The 23,518-nt window shown below is 40.0% G+C and overlaps 1 protein-coding gene across 8 annotated transcripts in view; it reads right to left on the bottom strand.

Moving 5' to 3' along the window:
* Positions 1–23,518, bottom strand: part of FMNL2 (formin like 2) — a 259,334-nt gene that overhangs the window by 64,489 nt on the left and 171,327 nt on the right. For all 8 annotated transcript variants that reach the window (XM_084643238.1, XM_084643243.1, XM_084643237.1 and 5 more), the window contains exons 6-8: positions 21,413–21,565; positions 4,300–4,408; positions 2,266–2,342 (exon numbers count right to left, since the gene is read on the bottom strand). In XM_084643238.1, coding sequence (XP_084499364.1) covers positions 2,266–2,342; positions 4,300–4,408; positions 21,413–21,565 — 339 coding nt within the window. The remainder of the gene's footprint in view (positions 1–2,265; positions 2,343–4,299; positions 4,409–21,412; positions 21,566–23,518) is intronic.

Here is a 23,518-nt window from a genome sequence, read left to right as displayed (position 1 = left end):
AAGCTGGATGGCGGCCAAGCTCACACGAAGATCATTCCCTTTCATCCGTAAAAAGAAAAATAATTAATCTAAAATATTGCTGATAGAAAAGCATGCAACAAACTCCAAGTGCCTGTAACATATCATACTCCTTGCATTGCACAGCTAAGGCAAGGGCACTCGTATGGCCTTGTCCGGAAGAACTACTGACAGGCAGTAAAATCACAAAGACATATAAGGAATTAATCACATGCTTAGGTGCTTTCTTGAATCAGGGCCTTAGATGGAGATGCCATTTAGCTTTTAAACTGTTACAGTAAGAGCTGGACACAGATAAAATGTTCACTTTCCCGACAATCCTGAATGGATTTTTATATTTTTAAATCAGATTCTAATTGCCAGTTTTTTCCCTGCCCCACAAAAACCCACAGGAGGATCAAAACTCTGCTAGTAGGTTCAAAGAGTTCTTATAATGGAATATCATTCACGTCCTCCCCTTCAAGTAGAGGGATTCATACTGATTATAGATAGGAAGGGGCAAGGCCCACTAACCCACAGATTCCCAGGACCCATCTGGTGTGCAGAGGGATCATGAGGATCCTGAACTCCTCCAGACTGATTGCAGCAGCCATCTCTCCCATAGCTGCAAAGTCTGCCATTGGTATGTGCATCCTACACCATTTCCATCTGGGCTGGCAGGCAGGAGGGACAATTAATGTTGCTTTGGTCGCATCCATTTGGGCACAAGAGGAACATGCTGAAATTATGTCTACTCCCTGAGTCCACCCTCCAATTAGCCCACTAATGTCTGTGGATCTCCAGTGGTACAGTGTGTATGGTTATGGTGCTTGGTTATACGGAGGACAAAGCACAGAGCTGCTGCTTCCCTCTTTCCACAGAACAGCAACCCTCACCCATTCAGCTCACAAGCCAGGCTCCCAAAATCATGAGAGTGGCTTAAAAATCATAAGATTTTAAACCATAATACATTTTGGTTTCTTCACTTTTGCCTTCTGCTTTATGATTCTTTGGGGTTCTTAGCTTTATTAAAAAATGAAACCTGAGATTCTTAAATAATCACCTGATTACTAGAGATGGAACTTTAAAAAACCCCACTAAATATCCTGTGACTTATAATATTGTGAGACTTGGCAATATCGTTTTCACACCTTTCCACACGTCTGACTACAGAAAGTCATGCACCAACTTCGACCAGAACAACATAATTTCAGATGTCTACATTCTAAAGAGGAAGCACTGCAGAAAGACTGTAGTGATATGGTCTCAGTTTTCCTCGCTTTCTGTAGTTTTATCTTTCACTGTATACAAAAGACTGTTTCTCATATTTGGCTTCAACCAACATTCAATAATTTCTCAGGGTCCTGAGATCTGGAAATTCTGGGGATCCAAACTTTAGCTTGGCAACTCCCAGCAGAGCAAGAGTGTGTGGGGAGTGAGAGAGGAGTAAGCATGCAGCGAGGAACCCAAGTACGAATGAAGCCACTTTGTACAGGCACTGTACAAACATAGAATAAAAGACAGTCCCTGTTCTGAAGAGCTCACAAGCCAAGGAACTTCTACTTTAATAAGCAATAACATTGTTCTCGCTAGCTCTCTTACAAAACCCGTGCTGGGTTCTAAAACAGTTGGGTGTCTAAGGGTTTGTCTGTATTATAAACCTTGGGTGAAATCCTGGATCCATTGAATTCAATAGCAAATCTCCCATTGAGTTCAACAGGGCCAGGATTTCACCCCTTTCCCTATAATATCTAAATCAATTTAAAATCAATGTAGTCACACCTGTCCAAACGCCTAATTACAGACCCATGCGGTATATTACTAGTAATTACAGGCTTAAGTAAACATGGTTTCAGCAAAAAGAAACGGAGGACTTGTGGCACCTTAGAGACTAACAAATTTATTTGAGCATAAGCTTTTGTGAGCTCCAGCTCACTTCATCGGATGCAATCTGAATGCCTCCAATGAAGTGAGCTGTAGCTCACAAAAGTTTATGCTCAAATAAATTTGTTAGTCTCTGAGGTGCCACAAGTACTCCTTTTCTTTTTGCGGATACAGACTAACACGGCTGTTACTCTGAAACCTGGTTTCAGTGTAATTTTAACTAGTTTGTTTATCTACATTAGAGGTTGCACCATTGCATCTAAATTGATTTAGTTATTCTGGTGCAAAAAACTTGTTCATAGGCAAGTTTGAAACGCATCTGTAAAAGCCATCAAATGCAGTATATTCTTTACTTACCCAGGTTCTCAATTCCTGACATCTTACCTGGGATTCTTGTTGTTCAGGCTTAGTGCAATTTCATTAACAGCATGTGGATGGGACATGACCATATTGAATCCATACTGAAATGGGAAGGGGAAACACTGTTTCAGTTTTGAGACTGCAATTATTCTTTCAAAAATTCCAGTAAATTACATATCTATGACCAATTCTGGCAACGCTTCATAGCTTTGTATGCCAAACAAAACTTTGTCAAGTTTACAGTATCAGTCAGCACATTTACATTTAATATTGTACATACCAACTGTTCTTCCACCAGCAGTATGGAAAGTACTTTTGGTTTGGCTGTGAGGCATCTGACAGACACAGACTAATAATCTTCTGGAATGCCCATTGCCAGCCCCTCATCCTTTTCTTTTTTCTATTTTCCCCCTGCCCCCTCCCCCAATTTTGGACCTTTTGATCAATCGTGTCATTTACCTTTCAAAAAAGAGCTTCTAATCCAATACAGAATAGTATATGTGTTCTAACACACACATATCTATATTTCTATATAACGGTTTATAATATTTGTAAGACAATTACTGTTTATGTGTTTTAAATATGCAGAAAACCATAACTGAATTAAGAAAAACATTAATTATTATAGCAATAGATCATTATCCATGCTTTTTTTCATTAGAGATGTGTGGAGCTATGCTGCTTTACACCAGCTGAGGATCTGGCCCATAGGTTTAAATTCCACTCTCAATTTCATGGGTGTAAACCTGGGGTAAAGCCACTGATTTTCAATACTTCAGCAAATTCCTCTGGCTATGGTATAACCAGAAGCAGAATTTACCCTATACGCTGGTGCCGGAAATACTTCTCAGACATGTCCAGTCATTAGAAAGTTTTGGTACGCAATCCGTAACCAGATAACACAAACTGTTGGATATTTATTACCAAAGGATCCTTTGGTAATCCTCCTGGGGCTTCCTGGTGGAAGTGGTCACACACAAGGAAATGCAGAATTTCTCTCTCACCTACTAGTAGCAGCTAGACTACTGACAGTCTCTCATTGAAAAAAGAAAAATAGTCCAACTGTAGAGGGTTGGTTAAAAAACACTGAAGCTTGTGGTGATGGAAAAATGAATGCACCAATTATGTGTGCAGCAAAATAGAGGACAAATAGATACTTAGATATTTAGCTGTCATTTATTCAATACTCAAAGTACATTCACCTGCAAAAAAACCCCGCACCTCTGTCCATTTTTTTTTAATATTAACTTTTGATAGACATGCCTGTCGGTTAAATATGTGCAAGCAGAAATGACATGTCACAGGTTTTGTAATGATGCTCACTCTGTAATATGGAAACACCCTGTTAAACAGAGATCTTATTACTATATTCCTATATGTCTCTTGTAAACAACAGCTCACTGTTGTAACAACTGTGTTGTTTCTGATATGTTCATGGCAAGGGTTTGTAAACTTGTTAATACTTCCTAAATAAATAAATGGTTAGAAATAATACTTCAGAGGTTGTACAAGGCAAAAAAAAGATAATGTTTTTGAGAAGCTTTTTTTGGAAATATGGAACAGTTAACAGCAATTGTTACAGAGAAAATCCGGAGTGTCTGAAACCACAAGAATGTGCTGTATGACCACAACTTCACAGTGACAATACAGAGAAATTCTGAAATAAAGATTCATTTTGATCTAGTTTACTCTTTCCCTTGCAGTTTTATTATTATTGCTTTGCAGTATGCACATAGAGAGAAATCTGATATCTGCCATTTGCATAACATTCTAACTGTTCTGTATAATTCCCATTAATCTTCACACATATCAAGTCTATATATTGGGCTGATCTCAGTTACAGGAGTGCAGCTTCCACTGAGTTAATGAAAACTGCCTCCATGTAAGTGAGAACAGAATTTGGCCTATAATGGACTGAATATAAATATAGCAAATATACTGTATAGTAAGAAATTAAGCTTTCACATCTGCTTTATTTTTAAAAATATGCCTAGCTTCTTCTTCCACCTCCAGAAAGTAAAAGAGTTATTTTGTCAAAAATCATTGGAATGCAAGTACCTGGTAATTCATTATGGCACGTAAACACATGATGCAGACATGAACATCGTCTTTTTTACTCACTAATCTTGAATTTTTTAGTGTTCTTCTACTCGGCAAGGTATTATACCTGCAAATAAATGAGGAACTTTTATCAGTCACAGGACAACTTCTGTAGATAGTAAAAGTATGGAAGCAGCTGTAGGCCTCCAGCATTTATGAAAATATGCAAATTCCCTAGTCTACTGGATATACAAGCATCCGATATCCAACTAGACAGCAAACACAAGACACAAGAACAAAAAAAAGAAGCATCTTCTTTACACTTTAAGCCTCATGTCGCATTCTATTTATGCCACATTGTGCTAGGTTTGCACAAGGGTAATCCCAATCCCTAAGGCCTCAGTGGGGCTCCTCAGGAAGGGAAGCACACTTCAGAGGAGGAAAGATCAGGCTGCTAGCTGAGCACTCTTTGCGCTCCAATATTCCCGGTTTCATTAAGTATCCTTTCTGCATTTGTTGAGGTGTCAGTAAGAAAGTAGCCCTATCTGAAGCAGTAAGTGAAACAATGAAGGCATTAGTTCAGCAGCTATTCTTTGTTCTTGGATATTTTGGCACCTCTCTGGATCTTGGCACTCCAGCATTAGTCACTGTCATAGTGATCTGTTAATCACCACTGTGCTAACTTCAGGCCTGGCAAAACCAGTAGTCAGCACAAAGCCTGTAAACTGCCAGTCCCTTCTTTTCCACACAATGCAACCACTGCCATTGCCAATAATGTCACTCACCTAAAGACAGGTAGCTGCATCTTTGATGGAAATATAACAAGACAGAAATAGTTGTCCATAAAAGGAAAAGTTTCAGATTTGTTCCACACGTTCTACACAGGTCTAAAATCTTCTCTTTATAACATGTGAGGAATTATATGGATGTCTCTGAGTCCAAACATACGTAACAATCAGAATTTGACCTTATAGCTATAATTTTCACTGCTGTGTTACTTGAATAATAGAGTAATTAGAGACCAGATTCTATTTAAAAATGTCTGGCTTTCATGCTGAAGAAGATGAAGTTTCTGAAAGTCCTCTAAAAGTATTTGGGGGGAAAACCAGCTTTCTAGAGCCTGCCCCAAAACAGAAGCATGTGTTATTTTTATTAGACTCTGACCCTTGTAAACCAACTTAAATCCTATTAGGTGAGTCCATGGAACAAATAAAAAGGGAACTCTTTAAATCTGCCATTTCCATGGACCATTACTGAAACACAAATTTCATTTCTTCATGAGATACCAGGTTGTAGACAAAAGCAAAACTGAAAAGCCATGCATAAGAAAATAAGAGATCAATGTACAAGAACGATACAGTTACATTCTTACACTCTTAGCGAATTTAGAAATTGAATATATAGTGAGAAAATTGTAATTATGGCCATGATAATCTTTTGAAATGAACTACCAACAGCATGATAATCTAGATAGGCACTGCAGATTAATGTCTGGTATCAGCTAAATTGTGTCCCTCAAATTCAGAGGGTCTGTTTGCCCCATGGATTGCCAGGAAAACTGTGCAAAAGGAATGGAAGACATTTTGCAACACTGTGTGCTCTCTCATGCAGCCATGCACCTGGACTCTGCATGCAAGGTGCTATGGGATAAGTGGGTGTTGTCTGGTAGAAAGGAGGTGTGGTTTTGGAAAAATCCTATAGCACATGCTGAACCAATGTTAAAATAGATCCATAAAGAAGGCCTTAGACACCACTGTAATCCTACTGACCTCAGTAATACTACTGATTTACACGAACATAAGTGAGAGCAAAATCAAGCCCAAGAGAGTGAAAATTCAAGCAGTTTCCAGAAGCTAAATTAGGGGCTTCAGCTATCTCGAGGAGCACACAAGAGACATGGCAGGACTACTCAGTTTCAGTGAGGCAAGTAGCAGCCTATGTTACCATACACAAATACATTCTAAAGACATGGAGGGGAAGCACAGTATTGCAAGATACAGATTGTGTCAGATGTGCATTGACGGCCTCTTGGGGTTGGAATTATATGTCAGCTGGCAGACTGTGAGGGTGGGAGTAGCTGTTGACCTCAGGTACTGGCAGCTAGTTATACAATGGTGTATATCTGCACATCAGCTGTGGATGCCATATCAATATCTAAGTCCATATGACATTTAGACTTACTGAGTTTGGTGCACTCACTCTCGTGTCTTAATCTGGCAGCTGGAGTGTGACAGTAATCTGGAGGAGCAGTGTTTTCTGTGCACACCATGTATTCCACCTCCTGTGGAATCTGGATTGTTTGCTCCATCCATGTTGTAGCAAAGTAGAGTGTTGTAGAGTGTTGCTTCCTGCAGATTTACAACCACAAACTTTGTGGCAGTAAAATCATCCTCTGATCTCAGCATTTGGTCAGGGTGCGCACAGCAGACCACTCCCACTGCTGGCTGTTAGCATGGCTGAATTCATATATCTGGACCAGTTAGTGTAATCTGAGAGTGAAAGGATGTTACAACACACATAAGCATGTTTCTACATGGTCTGGTTCTACAGTCCCTACACATGCATGAGTTTAATAAGGCTTTCAAGAAGTTTGGAGTTGAGCTCCCAGATTTTAGCCCATTTTCGTGTATCTCTCTTTTTCTCCGTGCCTGTCTTTGCAGTAAACTGGCTGTTTGAGCCCAACATTTATTACATTTGCTGTCTTCAAACTATCAAACTCAGATCTCCAAATGTAGGAATAGAGTCTAAAAATCAATGAAGAGATAGCGATAGTGATTTAAATAACATTAATGCCACTAAAATACCTGAAAAAATTATATTAATTACACAAGTGGTTCCATTTGAGAAAAAAGACATTCATAGATAAAACATGGCCATTTACTAGTTGCCATCATTTGTAAAAAGAAGCCTTCCTCAAACGCAGGCGGGCGTCTTCACATTTGGCACTGCACTTTTCACAATTTATCCCATAGACAGTTTTTGGTTTATATGTTAAAAAAAAAAGTGAAAAAGAGCGATCCAGATTTTGGTATCAGTCAATCTAGTTTCAATACATAATCACAACTTTTAAAATTAAGAGCCATCTCTCTCTAACCACAGCCTGAATGGAATTACAAACACATTTCTGTGATGTCTAATGATGACTGGTACCTTTTAAAACAATAACCATCTGGCTAGCCCAAGGAAAGTCATATGTAATCTGTTTAGCCTGTAACTTAAATTCTCTCTCTCTCTTGGGATTGTGGCAGTTTCTGAGAGTGAGGCTGTGCATGGCATGTGCTGTGTACACTAGCTGCGTTTCTATTAGTCTGTCCTTTTTTTGTTACTTGCTGTTTATTTTAGGGGTGTAGCTGGTTCCCCCTCCTTTTCCTGGGAAGTGGGGGTGTTTTCTTCATGGGGTCTAATTCAGATAGGTTTATCAGTTTGACCCCTAAGCATGGGGTTTCATATGTGCCTGCTGTCTCTTGCACTGTGTTGTTTACTTGTTTACTCCTGTTTTTCCAAAGTTTCCCCATTTCCTTCACAATCAGACCCTAGTGTATGATCTATCCTGTTATGGAAAGGTAGTTTCTGCTGTTAGGCTGAAAGAAGCCAGAGGTGAGGCATGTTATGTCATTCTGGCACCAGGTTTATGTGATTCCAAATAACCCTGAACACTCCTTGAACCTGATTTAAAAGCACCACATGGATGCGGCAGATTAGACAGTGTTTGCTACCTCTGAAAGTATGAAATATTTCCTTTGTGGAGAAATATTTCATTTGAGGGGGTCCTGCCAAGGGACTGCTGGCTCTGGGGTCCATGGTAAGGAAGTGGGACCCCACGAAAATGGGAAGGGGGCTGGGGGAATCAAGGGACCAGCAGAAAACAGAGCCTGCATCTGCACTGCCAGATTCTATCACCTCCTCCTCACCATAGGTGGTCTGCCATTGTCTAGGGAGCAGCCCCCACAGTGGAACCTCTGCTGTGACCCCATCACTTGCGCCTGGACAGAAACAAGTCCTGGAGATTGAGGAGTACCTCCCGGCATAGGGAGCAGAGAGAGATTGTAGAGATGTGGGTGAAGAACAGACCAACAAGATGGATTTAGGCGTGACTCCTTTCTAACAGTGGCTAAGACTTTGGAGGAATCCTGATCTGCTGACAGTGGCTGAGGATGGAGCTGTGTGTCCTCAGAAGGATAGCATTGCACTGGGAGGTAGCTCCATGCCTGGAGCTCCCAGTGGGGTACTGTCTTTCCCTGGCATGGTGAGTCCTCAAGCCCCCAATCCTGCATGCTGCAATGATGATGCTGAGTCCCCATCTGAGGCTGCACTGCCTACCCTTTTTGGGAAAACAGACATGCCAGCTGCTCCCACTGAATCTCCTTCCTTCATGAATGATGAGAATGTTATAGTCGCGGTTCAACATTTGTCTGAGCAGGTGGAGTCTGAGGGAGATGAAGAGGATGACGATAATCTCTCTGACTCCTTACTGGTTCCTGATGTCTCAGCCAGGGTGGGTACAGCGTGAAGGAGATTTGTGACTTTTTGGACAGCACTAAAGGGTCCAGGGCTATTTCCATGTCTTACAGTGCTTTGCTCATTCAGCTGCCCTTGTCTTGAGAGAGACCTCAGTTGATCGTAGGAAACATTTCCATATCAAAAAGTTGCTGAGAAAGGTGCAGAAGCTTGGGGATTGTTCAAGATATATAGGTCTCCCCATGGCCCATCTTGTTCAAAGTACTTCCAATTTCTATTGTTTCTCTCTGCTGCTTGACTTTCTGCTTTTAGTCTTCATGGCGCTGCTCAATTTTGGCTCTAAATATTAACAGATGCCAGGATGGTCATAAAAGAACACAACTCTTTGAATTTCTCAGACAAAAACGGGCTGATGTTGTCCTTTTGCAAGAGGCGCACCCTGAGACCCTGACAATCAGGGGAACTGGTTGAAGGAATAGGAAGTGAAAGCATTCTCAAGCTACGGCTCCAATGTCACTGCTAGGGTAGCTGTTCTCTTTTTCCACATGATGCAGGGGCACTGATCCTTTCTGTGAAGGAGATTGTGCAGAGCTGGTTCCTCTAGGTGGAGACACGTATTGGCACTATTTTTTAAAATCTTTTTACTGTGTATGCCCCTACCCTGAGGTGAGATTGTGTCCTTTCTGCAGACACTTGCCCGTGCTGCTTGGCTGTGACCCTGATACTATTATTGTCCTCGGAGGAAATTTCAGCTCCACTGTAGATTACGTTTTAGACATGAACCATGAGGAGCCACACCCTCAGTCATCCAGGGAACTGTATTGTCTCCAGCAGACCTTTGGGCTAGTAGATGTTTGGAAGTTCTCTCAGCCCATTGTTAGGCAGTACTCTTAGCTGAAGGCTACTCCCAGTCAGGTCTCAGGGGTTAGACTGGATCACTTTTATAACATGAAGGCCAGTGTGAATATGTTTGTTTGGTCTTCCATGTTTCCCACTCACTTGTCTGATCATCATTATGTCTCTGTCAGTGTGTCTCTCCCTCTTCCTGCCTGTGATTCCCACTACCGCTTTAATACCGAATTATAACAGGATTTGAATTTCAACAATTGCAGTGGCACCTCTGGGATTAAGATGCTGAGGGTCTTTTTTGGATCTGAACAATATATGCTAAGGAAGTGGGTGGGGACTGAGGAGAAGGTGCAAGGGCATTTGCAAGAAATGGCACTGGCTCCTTCCTGGACTCTCTTTTTTGGAGGTAGGTTTTGACTGCCAACAATCTTGTGGCCTCAATCTTCTGGAACTGGCTAGTGTGTCTGGACCCCCTCCACCTGAGACTTTTGGCCAGATTCAGAGGCATATTAACCATTTTTAAATAGTTACCACTGGTTGCACCCTGTTTGCTGTTCCTGCCAAGATGAAGGGGGCTAGAGGCTCACTGATTTAGTCAGCAGGGAGGCATCCCGTCACCTCCAGTCTGTTCAGCAAGCCTGGACATCCCTTGCCATCTCGATCACAGAGGCTCGCTTTGTCTCCATTCTATAATGGTCTTTTGAAAACCTAGCTACTTTTGCAAAGCATGCAATCAGACCAGGCATTTTCCAGTTTATGGCTCTTGGAAGAGCCACTGTTTTTTAACCCATATTTTCCCGCTGAAGTTTTCTCCAGGAGCCTGATTACAGCTTTTACCCAGGGTGGGTTGACCAAGCTGTCCCACATGGTTGTTCCTAGTTGGTCAATCTGGAAGTCTCCGAGAGCTCTTGCTGTTCAGAGCATAATCTGGTCTGTACATTTTTTGGACAAGGTCCTGGCTGAATTCCAGGTGTGTTCCCTCAGCAGGCTGTTCAGTGTTTGCAAAAAGTTTTTGCAGGGACTGTTCTTCCAGCAGGTATCCTGTGTTCCCCTCACTAGTTGTCTCCCTTCTGTGGATGAGATCCTGGTGCAACAGGCAGATTGTTGTCTTGGAAGGGTTCGGTGAATGTTCCTTTTATAACCATAACCAAGAGGCAGTTCTGTGGCATGTCTGGCAAGCTGCGGCAGCATTATGCAACCCTCTCTGATGGTCCTGATGCAGCCTGGGGGATTCTCTGTCCCCAGCTTGGAGGATGCTGCACAAACCTCCTCTTCCTAAGCGCTCCGGTGACTTGCAGTGGAGGGTCCTGCACAGCATCGTAGCAACCAGTTGTTTTGTGCACCACATTACCCCTGAAGTGTCTGCGCAGTGCCCCATCTGTTTGGCTTCAGACACAGTGTTTCATTTTCTCCTACATTGCCCCTGTTGGATTTCTCTTTTTGTTTTTTTGCAACAGCTTTTAGCAGTTTTGGACTGGTTCTCTCCAAGTCCCTGTTTATTCTCACAGTGAGATACAGTGCTCTCATTGAGCCTGTTTCCTGCCTGGCTAACTTCTTGCTGGGTCAAGCAACACTAGCCTTTGAAATATCACCAGAACATAATGGCTGGGACAGAGCGGTGTGATGTGCTAGGGCTGTTCCACACTCTGATTGTGGCCTGGCTACGGATTGACTTGTAATCTGGACACTTTTGGGTTGACTTGGTGTTATTAACAATATTTTGAGTGAACCAGGTGATGATGATGCTTTATTGATCCTTGTTTAATGTTTGCTTAAGATGTGTTTTGCTTTATTTTATTCACATATTTTTGTGTATATATTGTAATTTTTTAACATTCTTGAATAGTTTTTAATGTGATTTTATGTGACTAAAGGTGTTTTTCATGTACTGTCAGTCTTTCTCTCTCTGTCTTCCTTCTCATATTCTGCTTCTTTACTGCAATAACTCAAGTAAATTATTAATTTTTGATAGACAGAAGTCTGCCTTGCTACTGTCTACTGAAAATTCAAAGACCAAAAGAATCACAAAGTACAGTGTTCCTAAGCTCTGAGTATTCCTCATTTACTAATATTTTTCCTCCTCAGTATCATTTCAGTAAATGGAGTTGAAATATGTCACCCATTCATTTCTTTAATAAGAATTAGTCTCTCTAAATCTGAAATAAAACCTAGTTATTCTGGAAACTGGTTTAGTTTTTTTTCACAGCTACTCCCAATAGTCAAATGACCCAGAATATCCACACCAGGCATTTTCTCACCTTCCTTTATTGTGACAATGCAAAATCAATACAAGGCCACAGGCAACTTTTTATGAAGCCTCACTATATTTATGTGGCTCGAAATGGTTCGCAAGCCAACAACTTTGTCTGGATTTAAACGGTAACCCTCAATATTTATATGTTTAAATGAAGATAAAGGCAAAACTAATTACAAAAAGGTTTCCATTTGTCATAGGCCACGAGGCCTGATTTTACTTTTGTGCACAATACCATATTTATATAGTAAAGAGTCCTAGCTTCTTGATGAGGGGCAGCAAATTCTTACAGTCACTTTGGGCTGATCACTAACTTTTATCCAATGTGGTGGGTGGGAGGCCTAACTTCTTCTCATTTTGCCCTAGGCTAGCCATTTCTTTTTAGGCTGCTCTGGGAAACAGACATATATTCGGTTGCCCCAGCTCTGTATTTTCTCCTTGGTGTTCTAGGCTGTTTGCATACACTCAGCTATTACTTTTTCTCTTAACCCACCTCAGACCATCTACTTGTTCTTGACTACTCAAGACCTCTTGCTTCCTCCTATTAGGTCAAAGTCATTCAATTTTTCTCAGCCACTTCAGGCTAGCAGCTTCTCCTTGTGCACTTGTCAGGTTCACTCTATTTCACTGATTGAGACACCAAGTTTTAACCTAATTAAAGAAATTCATATCTCTGCAAGTAACAGCATGGAAAGGTGCTCCAGTATTGCCAACCCCAAACATTCAAAACTCATGCAGCAGGCCCCCCAAAATCATGAGATTGGCTTAAAATGTTGAGAGTTTTTTAAAAGAACACTTTGAGCTGTTTTTATTGACTTCTGGTTTTTGAGCCTTTAGTGGAGTCACATTTTCAAATTTTTCTGCTCAACCATGAAGACCAAAAATTTTTTGTAAGTGAAAGATGAGGTTCTCAGAAAAATAACACAACTCCAGGAGCCAGAGCTTTAAGAAAAACACCAGATAACACAAAATTTGTGATAAAATTGCAAAAGTTGGCATCACTGGTGCTCTCATCCCAACTAATGTTAAATTTTCCATTCATAAATATAAAATATTGTGCAGGACACCTAATTCAGGAAAGTATTACAATTCTCTGAATTAGTTTTTAAATATTACACATTTGGTTCCACTTGTCTGTACAGCTGTTGCATACAGAGGCAAAATAGTTCACTGATTTTTTGTAGTCAGTTCTTTGCATTATCCTCTGTATAGTGTGCTCAGAGCAGAGGGTCTGGGCTTATAACTGCCTTAATTCTGTCTTGCCCACCTTCTTCCTTCAGTCCCAGTAGGGATCAGATCTCTAGTTAAAGGGAAATGGGTGCCATGGATAGAAGCTCTCCAGAGTACACAGAGTTTGAATGAAGTCTGCAATTAATTTTGTTTGAAAATTCCATTAGCTTCCCACTGTCATATGCAGCTTTTTAGGAAAGGAAAAAGCCTTTGGAAGGAAAAAATCATGCTTTCGTTGTAGGGCTGCCACATGTGTTCCAATGGAAAGACATACAAGCGAAGTCTTTCTTCAATTAATACGTATGAAATAAAATCACTAAGCCAGCTCTGTGGCATGGCAAATTGTATCAGGAATTGCCTTCTTAGAATTCACTGTGCTAGAGAGTTACCACATCCTACCTTGTTGTCTCAGAAATTTCCATGGCTGCATCCGTTATGCTATTAGAAGAGTAAGAAATGGCATCTTTAGTGAGAAATGAGTGTCAACTGATAAGTTATTGAGAGCGAAGCAAAGTTCTACTCCTTGGTTACAGCTGTGCAGTTTTGGTTCTCGGGGGCTTGTGTAAACTTTTCATTTGCTTTCAATTCACTTGAGTTTACAGACTTGAGTTTTGAGGTAAAAGGAACCCAAAAACATAAATAGCTCCAGTTCACTCAAAACTGGATGCAGGTTTGATAGAAACAGGACCCAAGTTCACTTGAAAAGTTGTAACATTTAGCTAACCTATACTGAGTTTCAAGGCCTGAATTCAGACAGGTGACTTTTAGCAGGAGTTGGGGGCACTCAGCACTTGACAAGATCAGGCCTAAAGTTTATTATCAAATATGAAATCAGGCAACTTTTGTGTGGTTTCAGTTGTCATAATGAAAGTTTCATACATTAAAAACTGGAGCTATCTTGCTTACTCCTTTCTGTCTGTAACCCCAGAGCAAAGAGAGCTTTGATGTGTCAACACCCTAACAGTCTCTATTCCTGGTCTGCTTTTCATTGCTGGTTGTTTTAATAATCAGATACCATTTGTAAAGGTCACCTGGCCCTATACAGTAACATATTAAGGGGTTAATTCACTACATCTACCCACCATTTAGCACTGATTGCATGGTTTTCTATAGCCTACTTGAGTAAACACTTGTGACTGTGTTCAGCAACTGCCAGTGCTGAACACTTATGCACTTTTTCCTTCCATTCTCAAAGTGGGAAATTCACTGTTTGCCCAAATAATGAACTCAAGCTATCTAAACGTAATATGAATTCATTATATGCTAGCTAGGGGTCAGATCTATGCTGGACAGGAATTGAAAGCAATGCATAGCTCTGTGTGGCACAAAGGTCAGCTATGTGACTAAATACTTCCCTTTTGGAGCCCCCATTTGAACATGAATTTGGGAAATTAAAGACAGCTGCCTTTATTCATTAAAGTACATATATTTCTTAAAAATTAAGAAGCTGCAACATAATGTTCTAAGTTAGTTGTAGCTATGTAGAGATCTTTTATGTAATTCTCTCACATCTGTTTCAAGGTGCTAAAGAAAGAACACGTGATTTACATTTTGGATGTTAATAATCAAAACTATTGTTATCTACAGTCTACCATTTTTAGGAAAAAGTCTTCAAAATCCAGTGCCTCTTCTCCATTTCCAAAATTCCTTTAAATATCTATAGATTTTTTTTGTCAGATGTAACAGATGGAAACACTCCTTATACTAATAAAAGATGACTTGGAGAACAAAGCCAGGATCCAGAATTTCAGGCTGCCTGGAGTGCCAGAAGAAATGGAGTCTGGAGAGTGAGAATATTTTGAAGCTCTTGGGATTACTCGCAAAAAGAAAAGGAGTACTTGTGGCACCTTAGAGACTAACCAATTTATTTGAGCATAAGCTTTCGTGAGCTAGCTGTAGCTCACGAAAGCTTATGCTCAAATAAATTGGTTAGTCTCTAAGGTGCCACAAGTACTCCTTTTCTTTTTGCGAATACAGACTAACACGGCTGTTACTCTGAAACTTGGGATTACTCTGGGTCCCCACTGCCTACAGATTATATACATCTGACTACAGATTATATAATTATGTAATAATCACCCAGAGACTACCTGAAAAGAAATCTGCTCAGTCTGAGAAAACTCCTGACCCACTCTCCTAATTACTTATGTGCCTTTCCACATGCCTACTCAAATCCTTACATTAGTGAGCACATTTAAGAAGCTGGATCTTAAAGGGTCCACATTCAATCTGTAACCTTATAGATTCATCTCTTCTGAAGAAGCAGAGTAGATTCATGCTAGCTAAACAACACCTGTCGGCAATAGGTATGAACATATCTTTACTGTATCCAGCAAAACTGCAGCTAAACAGAACCAGCAGATGTTTGTTCTGAGATTGTTCTGAGATTCCCCTCTAGAAGAAAACCCTTTTACAGCCGGTCAAAAGGTGATCGAAAAGTTATCTAGTTCACCTCTCTGCAGAAAGATAGTGAGCTATCCAATTCCGTGGACTCTGATATAGACTAGTTCGTTATGTGGGTTTACTCCAGCATCACTCTTTGTGTTTTTGCTCTGTGCTTTGGGTTTCCACTTAGGGCAATATCCCTGTCTCCCCCCTTCTCCCATAATCCTCCACACCATGGATTACCGTTAAAACATTCTATTATCATTATGCTCACAGAACTTTCATTGAATTTAGTGGCTATTCAGGGTGAGGAACAAGTACAGAATATGCAATAGAAAGCTGCAGTGCAGAGAAGATATTCATACTGCAGACTGGAGAATGGAATTTTACCCTTGATTCCAATATGCTCTCTATATCAAATGCTACTTGCCTCAAAGAAACTTACGTGACATAGATTGGTGATGGCTTTAGCATATGGACTTCTTTACTTTGATTCTATGCACTGGAATCAGTGCTTTTTTATTTAGTGGCAATTGTAATACTGCCCTATGGTATTTGTTTCCTTCCTAGCATTAGAATATATTGGCAGTAGCTCAGACCCCTCACTTAGAACTGAGCCAAACTTGGGCGGATGAGGTTATGCCCTGAGCTTCTATTGCTTTCTTTTCATTTCTTGTTACCAAATGTTAGACTGATGTGAACATTCAGATGACTGTTGGTTTTGAGTTCCTCTCTGCTGCACGTCAAAAATTATGTCATTGATAGTATATTTACTCTAGTAATTAAACTCATATGGTTCTTCTTTTATTGCCTTTGCCCCTCTTTTAAAGAAAACCAATAAAAAGTTTCTGAAGAAGAAAAAAAGGGACCCTCCCCATAATAGTTTCTACAGTTAGACACGCAGAGGGGGGGTCATCTGTGGCTGGGCTACTTTATGTTTTTATACTTGTGCTGATGTCTGCTGTGTGAATGTATGATCCGATATTTCCAAATTTATTACACTGCATCCATATGGAAAAAGCCAGTTGGAGGGAAAGGAAAATCGTTGCTGACTATACATTACAGCCAAGGTTCCCCAGTCTCATATAGTCCTCATCTAGATTTAATAACAGACCACTTCAGTACTAGTGCAACCATTTCTTTCCTTTTATTGAATTTACTAAGAATGTATTAATGAGTTTAGTTCTTGTGAAAGGTGCTGAGCTGACCCTTTCAGAGACTGGAGAGCTCCAGTTTGCCATAGATGTGGTACAGCACAGATCCCCACATCTGTCATCTAGCCAGCCTGAAGACCTAGTTCAGTCTCCATGCCCCTGCTTCTCCAGTAACACTGCTAAGAAGAGCTGCCAAGGGAGCTCATTGCTCAGAACTTTGTAGGATTGAACCCTAAGCAGTCAAACTGATAAGTAAGTCTAACAATTACAAGCCATTCATGCAGCTTCTACAGACCCTTCATGGACAACTATAAAACACCCGTGCAACAAACTAATGTATATAAAGTGAATGAAGGCCCCAGTAGAGCAAAGGACAAGCCTAACACATTGACTTCAGTGGGACTACTTATGTGCTAAAAATTAGGCACGTGCTTAAGTGCCTTGGTGAATTAGGTCTATTACACCATATTGTTATTCAACTTTCCCAGCCCCGCCTATCTAGCTTAGGATTTTATACTGCCACCAATGACCATGAAGGTCTTCATGTAAAAGCAATAATAATAAAGCAAGTCCCTAATGGACTTCATGGAGTCACTGGCACTTCTCTGTTTCTGGGGTCAAAACTCTGCTTGGGGTAGAGGGTTTTTTTTTTTGGTGGGGGGTAGGGATTTAGGGATAGAAGGGGGTGTCAATGTTGTGAGTGTCGTTCTGATGTTCGCAAGATTCTGGATTCACCTGATTCCTTCTGGTTCCATAACTGGATCCCCTTGACTGAGAGATAATGAACTTGCACTCTACAAAAGGCAGGGAACGATGCTCCCAAAAAGGGGAAGCTTAGAAAACATTTTAAAATAGCAGCACCCACAAACATTGAAATAACGGAGGCCTATCAGCATCTCCACTCTAGCTGGGGAATAAACATTTGGTCCAGGTGAAGCGGAATGTATGTTATTCTTGACCCAAGAACAACTCCTCCCCCCCCCCCCATGTACCATTTTTAAACAAGGAAAAGAACTCTTCCAGTGGTTTCAAAGTTGCAGATGTACAGGCCCATGAATAGTGATTGAGTTAAATTTGGAGACTAAATTAAATCTTTAGAATATCAGATACAGGGATTTTAGTCCTGTTTTAAGTGCAAATTTGAATGAGAACTGATTCTGAGGGAACCTTATCACCTCCAAAATATATACCTACGCATACATACAAAAGAAAACATATTCAGGATACAGTCAACTCCTGAAGTTCCCACTTCTTTTTAACTCAGGCAAGCTTCCATAGAGTCCAATGATATAAATGAAGCTTGTCTGAGTATAACCCAAGTAAAGACCTCAGTATTTGGCCTATTCAGCATACACAGAATACATAATGGAGAAGGGTGCTCAAGAATTTGTATTGGCTTAAATATGAAATGAGAGCATGACTCTCAAGTGGGAGTAATGCTGTCATCCCACTTAAGTGACAATAAAATCCCTAAAGCACCACCCTCTATCATATATTTCAGTTAAGCCACATACATTTCTTATTCTGCCCACATTTTTGTGTTTTCTGTCCCCCGTCTTGCCATGCTCTTTCCTCTTTAAAATATATTAGTTGCTATGGAAACAATTATGAGACTGGAATTAGGCAGAATTTGACATAGAGCTGCAGAAAGTCAATTAAAGTAACAACTTGAAAAGTGATGGATAATCTTGGCCATGCATAAGACAGGGACAAACAAATGGATAGGAAGACAAGGACAATGTTATCAACTATGAGGGATTTACAGTAGGGATAAATATCAGTGGAGTTGCATCACTATAACTGAGGGCAGAATTTGGCTCTACACCTACTTCACAACATTGTCTGGTTTTTCTTTCAGATTCATTGTATTTATTTGTGTTTTATAACTACAACCCAGGCATTAGGACAATCCAGGACCCTATGGGAATGTCTACACTGCAATAAAAGACTTGGGCTCACAGGACTCAGGCTGCAGGTCAGACTCTGAGACCCCGCAAGGGGGAAGGGTCTCACAGCCAGGGGCTCTAGCCCAAGTCCAAATGTCTACACTGCAATTTTATAGCCTCCAGCCCAGGCCCTGAGAGCCTGAGTCAGCTGACCCAGACCCTGAGTCTCAGTGCCAGCCGGTTTTTTATCACAAGTGTAAACACATACTAGTAGCTTCAGCTAAGCTTTGAAGACCTATACAAGTTAAACACTGTTAGGAATAATTCAAGCCATTGGAACGGGTGTAACCCAAGATGCCTGCCATCTTACAGAAATAATAATAAAAATGATCGTAAAGAAATTGACATAAATCAGGTGCTGCTGATTTGCAAAGCAAAAAGTCTGTTTCAGAAAAAAACACTTTTTTTCTAATTAAAAAGACTTTGAAAGTTAGTTTATTCCCCTAAAATGCAGCTTTCCTGTAAAAAAGGAACATCGGTTAGAAAATGGCCCCGTACACAGTGTGCATCGTTTAGGATGAAGCACCTGGAATACAGCAACTGGATGGGGCATAGGGGTCCTACTGGGTTATAGTCCTGCAGTGTTTTCAGATGCAATTGAAATAAGCTTTTGTTATTTATCATTATGTGGCCAAATCCTGAAGTCCTCAATCAGATAAAACTCTCCTTAGGTCTGAGTACAAATAAGTCTGAGTTTGAGCCGACGTTGTTATTACTATTACTATTAATAATACTAAATTATGCAATACTATAAACAACAACTATGGCTTTGCAGTTTATGTATAAATCTTATAAAACTATTCACATGAAAACAACTATTTGTTTCAAACTACAATTTTCAAATTTATTTTTTCTTTTTACAACCCACTCTACAGAACCAAACTACACTTTGAAATATGAATTATAATGTGATAACTGCACATTTCGGAAGCTGGGAACCCCCACTTTTGGCATAATGCCTCACCCAAGACATGTGGTTATCATATTATAAAACATGAGCAGCAGTTAAATACCCTGCTACCATGTACTACACAGCTCTCCTGGGTGTAACCTTACACCTGTGACTTACGAGATTTTCCGGCTTGAAGCCTCACCAGCAGAGTGTAAACTGAAGCCGCTCCAGAGACAGTTGGGTGAAAAGCAGCTCTGGCGGCGTTTGAACTGAAGTTGTTCATGCAGAGAAACCGATCTGATGGCATTTTGAAAGATGGATGAGAGTGGATGAGGAAAATGTAAGGAATGAAGGATAGGAGGAGGAGGTTTGGAAAAGGAAGAAGAAGGGAAAGGAAGGATGCGCAGGAGGAGGAGGTGATATGGAAAAGAAGAGGAGGAGGAAAGAGGGGATATGTGAAAGAGGAAAGAAGGATGGAAGGCAACGAGAGGAAAGGAAGAGAAAAAATGTAAGCAACATGTAATGCACACCTGAATTATGCATTCCTGGTATACTAGTCACACACACCTCCCAGTGACAAAGAACAGGACTAGAATCCACCTAAAATAACATTATTGAACAATAAATACCAGATTCTGAATGAAATGCCTATACTAAAATCCTTTTGCAGTCCACAAGTAGCATAAGGGGGTGTGTCATATTGGCCTTCTCAGGGGTACCAGGCACGGTGACAGTACCTTTTAGAGGAGATTAAAATGACCCACTTAAATAATTCAGTGCATCAATGAGAATAAAAAAGATTTCTCCTGTGCTACATTTTCAGGAAAACCCTGTTCCCTGGGCCACTTCATTTCACTTTCGTTTCACTTCATTTTACAATTCTGTGTATTCTCAGAAAGGGCTGCGTCCAGCTCCAAGTCTCCACTTTTCTCCTTTTAGCCTTCTGAAATCCTTGAATTAAATCTTTTACACTTCAGATCCATTCCAACTGCTGCTGTAGCTTGAAGTGCATCCATTTATCCCCTGATCTGGGACTAAGAAAGCCCAACCTAGCAGTACTTGGCAAGTTAAATCTGAACTTCAAGTGGAAGATCTAGAACAAATTACTAAATATTTGGTGGTTCCAAGTTTCCTTATCCTCTCAATAGCTGATATTAACCAGAAATATCCTAAAGGGGCCAAAGAACTGAAAACCACAGACCATTAAATTCCATCTGCCATACTGAATTGCTGACACAACTGACTATATTGGTACCCTAAAGTTGCTGTTCATTATGTTGAGTAACATGAAAAAGTATCCATGTAGCATGAACATATATAAAATAGTCACCCTCTCTGCTCTCTTCAGCGGTTATCCTGTCAGATATGACAAACTGAACAGGGTGAATGTGTGTTCAATTCCTGGATAGGAGACCTCAAAGCAAAAGTCAGCGTGCTGCCAGAGGTGATGTTGGTATTGCAACAGGGAAATGGTCTTCCCTTTGATTCAGTGCTCCTGCATGGGTGTTCAGGGGGTAATGGGCTGTTGGAGATGCTGCATTTTGGATGAGAAGTTAGATATGAAGGCCTGACCACCTGCGGTCATTAAAGACCCCTTGGCACTGTCTGCAAGAGAAGAGATTGCACTCAGTGTGCTAGCTACATTCTAATTTGAATAATTACATTATTCAATTGCTTAAATTACTCTGCCATTGAAAATGGACGATGTATTCCTCTCTTAATCCCCTCAACAGTTGCGTAGAGCTGCTGTGTGCTGTAAAGTTACTGCTTCATTCCACCTGAAAGTTGGTTGCATTTCAGTGCAAAGTGTTCCTACGTATGTCGAATCTGTACAGGGCTTAGGGATGAAAGGTGTTATACAAATGCAAATTATTATTATTATAACTTTAAAACCAACGTGATCCTCCTCACTCATGAACCCACATTTCTAAGGTAGTCCTACTCCCTGATTAAATGGCCTTACCGTAGAGTAGAATGCCTGCCAGAGCGCGAAATGCTATTGCCAACTGGCGAAGGTAAGTTACTTCCTCTGTGCAGGTCTTCAATGGAACGGCTCCAAGGTTTGGATTTATCCATTGAATTTTCCACATTGTTCTCCAAGCTTTCAAAGTCAAAACTGAAAGGAAATAGAAATTCCAAAGTAGGCTTACACAAAAAAAGATGTACATAGCTTTTTTCCTTCCTGTTAAACATCTGCAGATTTACTAGGTCCCAACAGATTACACGAAAACATAAAAAAAGCAATGCAAAATAATTTCCCTTCAGCTGGAACACAGTGCTATATTCAAGTACATTTTGCAGCAAATTTGGAACTTGACAAAAGGAGAAATGAGCAACATAGGGATATAATTTAAGAAGACTCAAACAGCCATGAATTAATCTTATTTCAATGTAAAAAAAATACACTGACTGATTTGCTGATGAACAACAGCCTTGGAGAGTGGAGGGGGAAGCTCAAAGCTGTCTTAATTTTATTTTAATAAATCAATACACTGTGTGGCTATTAATTTAATTTCATCCATCAATATGTGACTGAGCATTTATACTGGCTTGTTGGCCAAGGCTAATCTTGAACCATATGTAATACATTACCAAAAATCATTACAGATTTTCTTGATTTTTTATTCCTCACCCACTTTGTTGCCATTTAAAGCAAGAGTTGGTTGTTCCTCTTACATCTTTTGAGGTTATTACTTACGTTTACCACGTTAGAGAGAGAGAAAGAAAAAAAAACTCTGGCAAGTTAACTTGCTTCCACTTATACAATTTTAGGAAGAAAATCCTTAAAACAAGCTGTGTGTAGTTTTTCCAGTGTTAGTAATATTTTTAAACATATAATTTTCCTTCATTACTTTTATTATAATTCCACCAAAAGTCTCATTTCTTTTCAATGGTAATATACATCGGCATGTATTCAATTTAAAAAAAAAATTTGGTTCCACTTAGCTAGGGTTTGTATGTACAATACAATGTGCAGCTCTATCTTTTCTTACCACATTCATTTCATATAAGAAGTTATAAGTACAATGTAATTAGGGTTGGCATAATTCAATTTTTATTTTTTTACAATTTTGACAGATATCAATTTTAAGGATTTTTTTCTATTTTTATTTATTTAAATTTTCCTATTTGCACAAAATTATGAGTTTTAAGCATTTTAAAACAATCTTTTAGCTATTTAAATCTTCACAGTTGCACGAAAATAGAAGGGGGGTCAGACAATAATTATTTTATGACATTGGACATTGATATTCAAAAACTTAAAGCTTTATAACTGTTAATGCACAAATTCACAACATCCTATGACAAAATACATAACGTAAATATCCTTAAATCGAACTCTAATAAGTTCTCAAGCAGCAATTTTCTTACTTTGCCTATCTGTAAATTCTTACTGATGGATCTTTTTTTTTTGGTTGGTTTGTGTGCATACGACGAAATCGACACTTACCAACACTTACCGTCAAAAATCTAATCCATCCAAGCCTAAATATAATGAAGTTAAACCCTGTGAGTATGTGAGAACATATCCTCAGTTGTTTAAATTACCTCCATTTCAGTCAATGAAGATACAATGATTTACATTGGCCCTGTGAAGGTTCCTTCCCCACTCTGAACTCTAGGGTACAGATGTGGGGACCTGCATGAAAACCTCCTAAGCTTACTTTTACCAGCTTAGGTTAAAACTTCCCCAAGGTACAAACTATTTTACCCTTTGTCCTTGGACTTCCACTGCCACCACCAAATGTTTATCTGGGTTTATTTTATTAGGAAAGCGTTGTTTGGAAATGTCTTTCCCCCCAAAATCCTCCCAACCCTTGCACCCCACTTCCTGGGGAAGGTTTGGTAAAAATCCTCACCAATTTGCATAGGTGACCACAGACCCAAACCCTTGGATCTTAAGAACAATGAAAAAAGCATTCAGTTCTTGAAAAGAAGAATTTTAATAGAAGAAACAGTAAAAAAAAAATCACCTCTGTAAAATCAGGATGGTAAATACCTTACAGGGTAATTAGATTCAAAACATAGAGAGTCCCTCGAGGCAAAACCTTAAGTTACAAAAAGACAC

This window comes from Lepidochelys olivacea (genome assembly GCF_965140295.1).
Source record: "Lepidochelys olivacea isolate rLepOli2 genome assembly, chromosome: 11".
Taxonomy (NCBI): domain Eukaryota; kingdom Metazoa; phylum Chordata; order Testudines; family Cheloniidae; genus Lepidochelys; species Lepidochelys olivacea.
The sequence above is the reverse complement of the archived record's forward strand: the minus strand, read 5'-3'. Positions and strand labels throughout refer to the sequence as shown.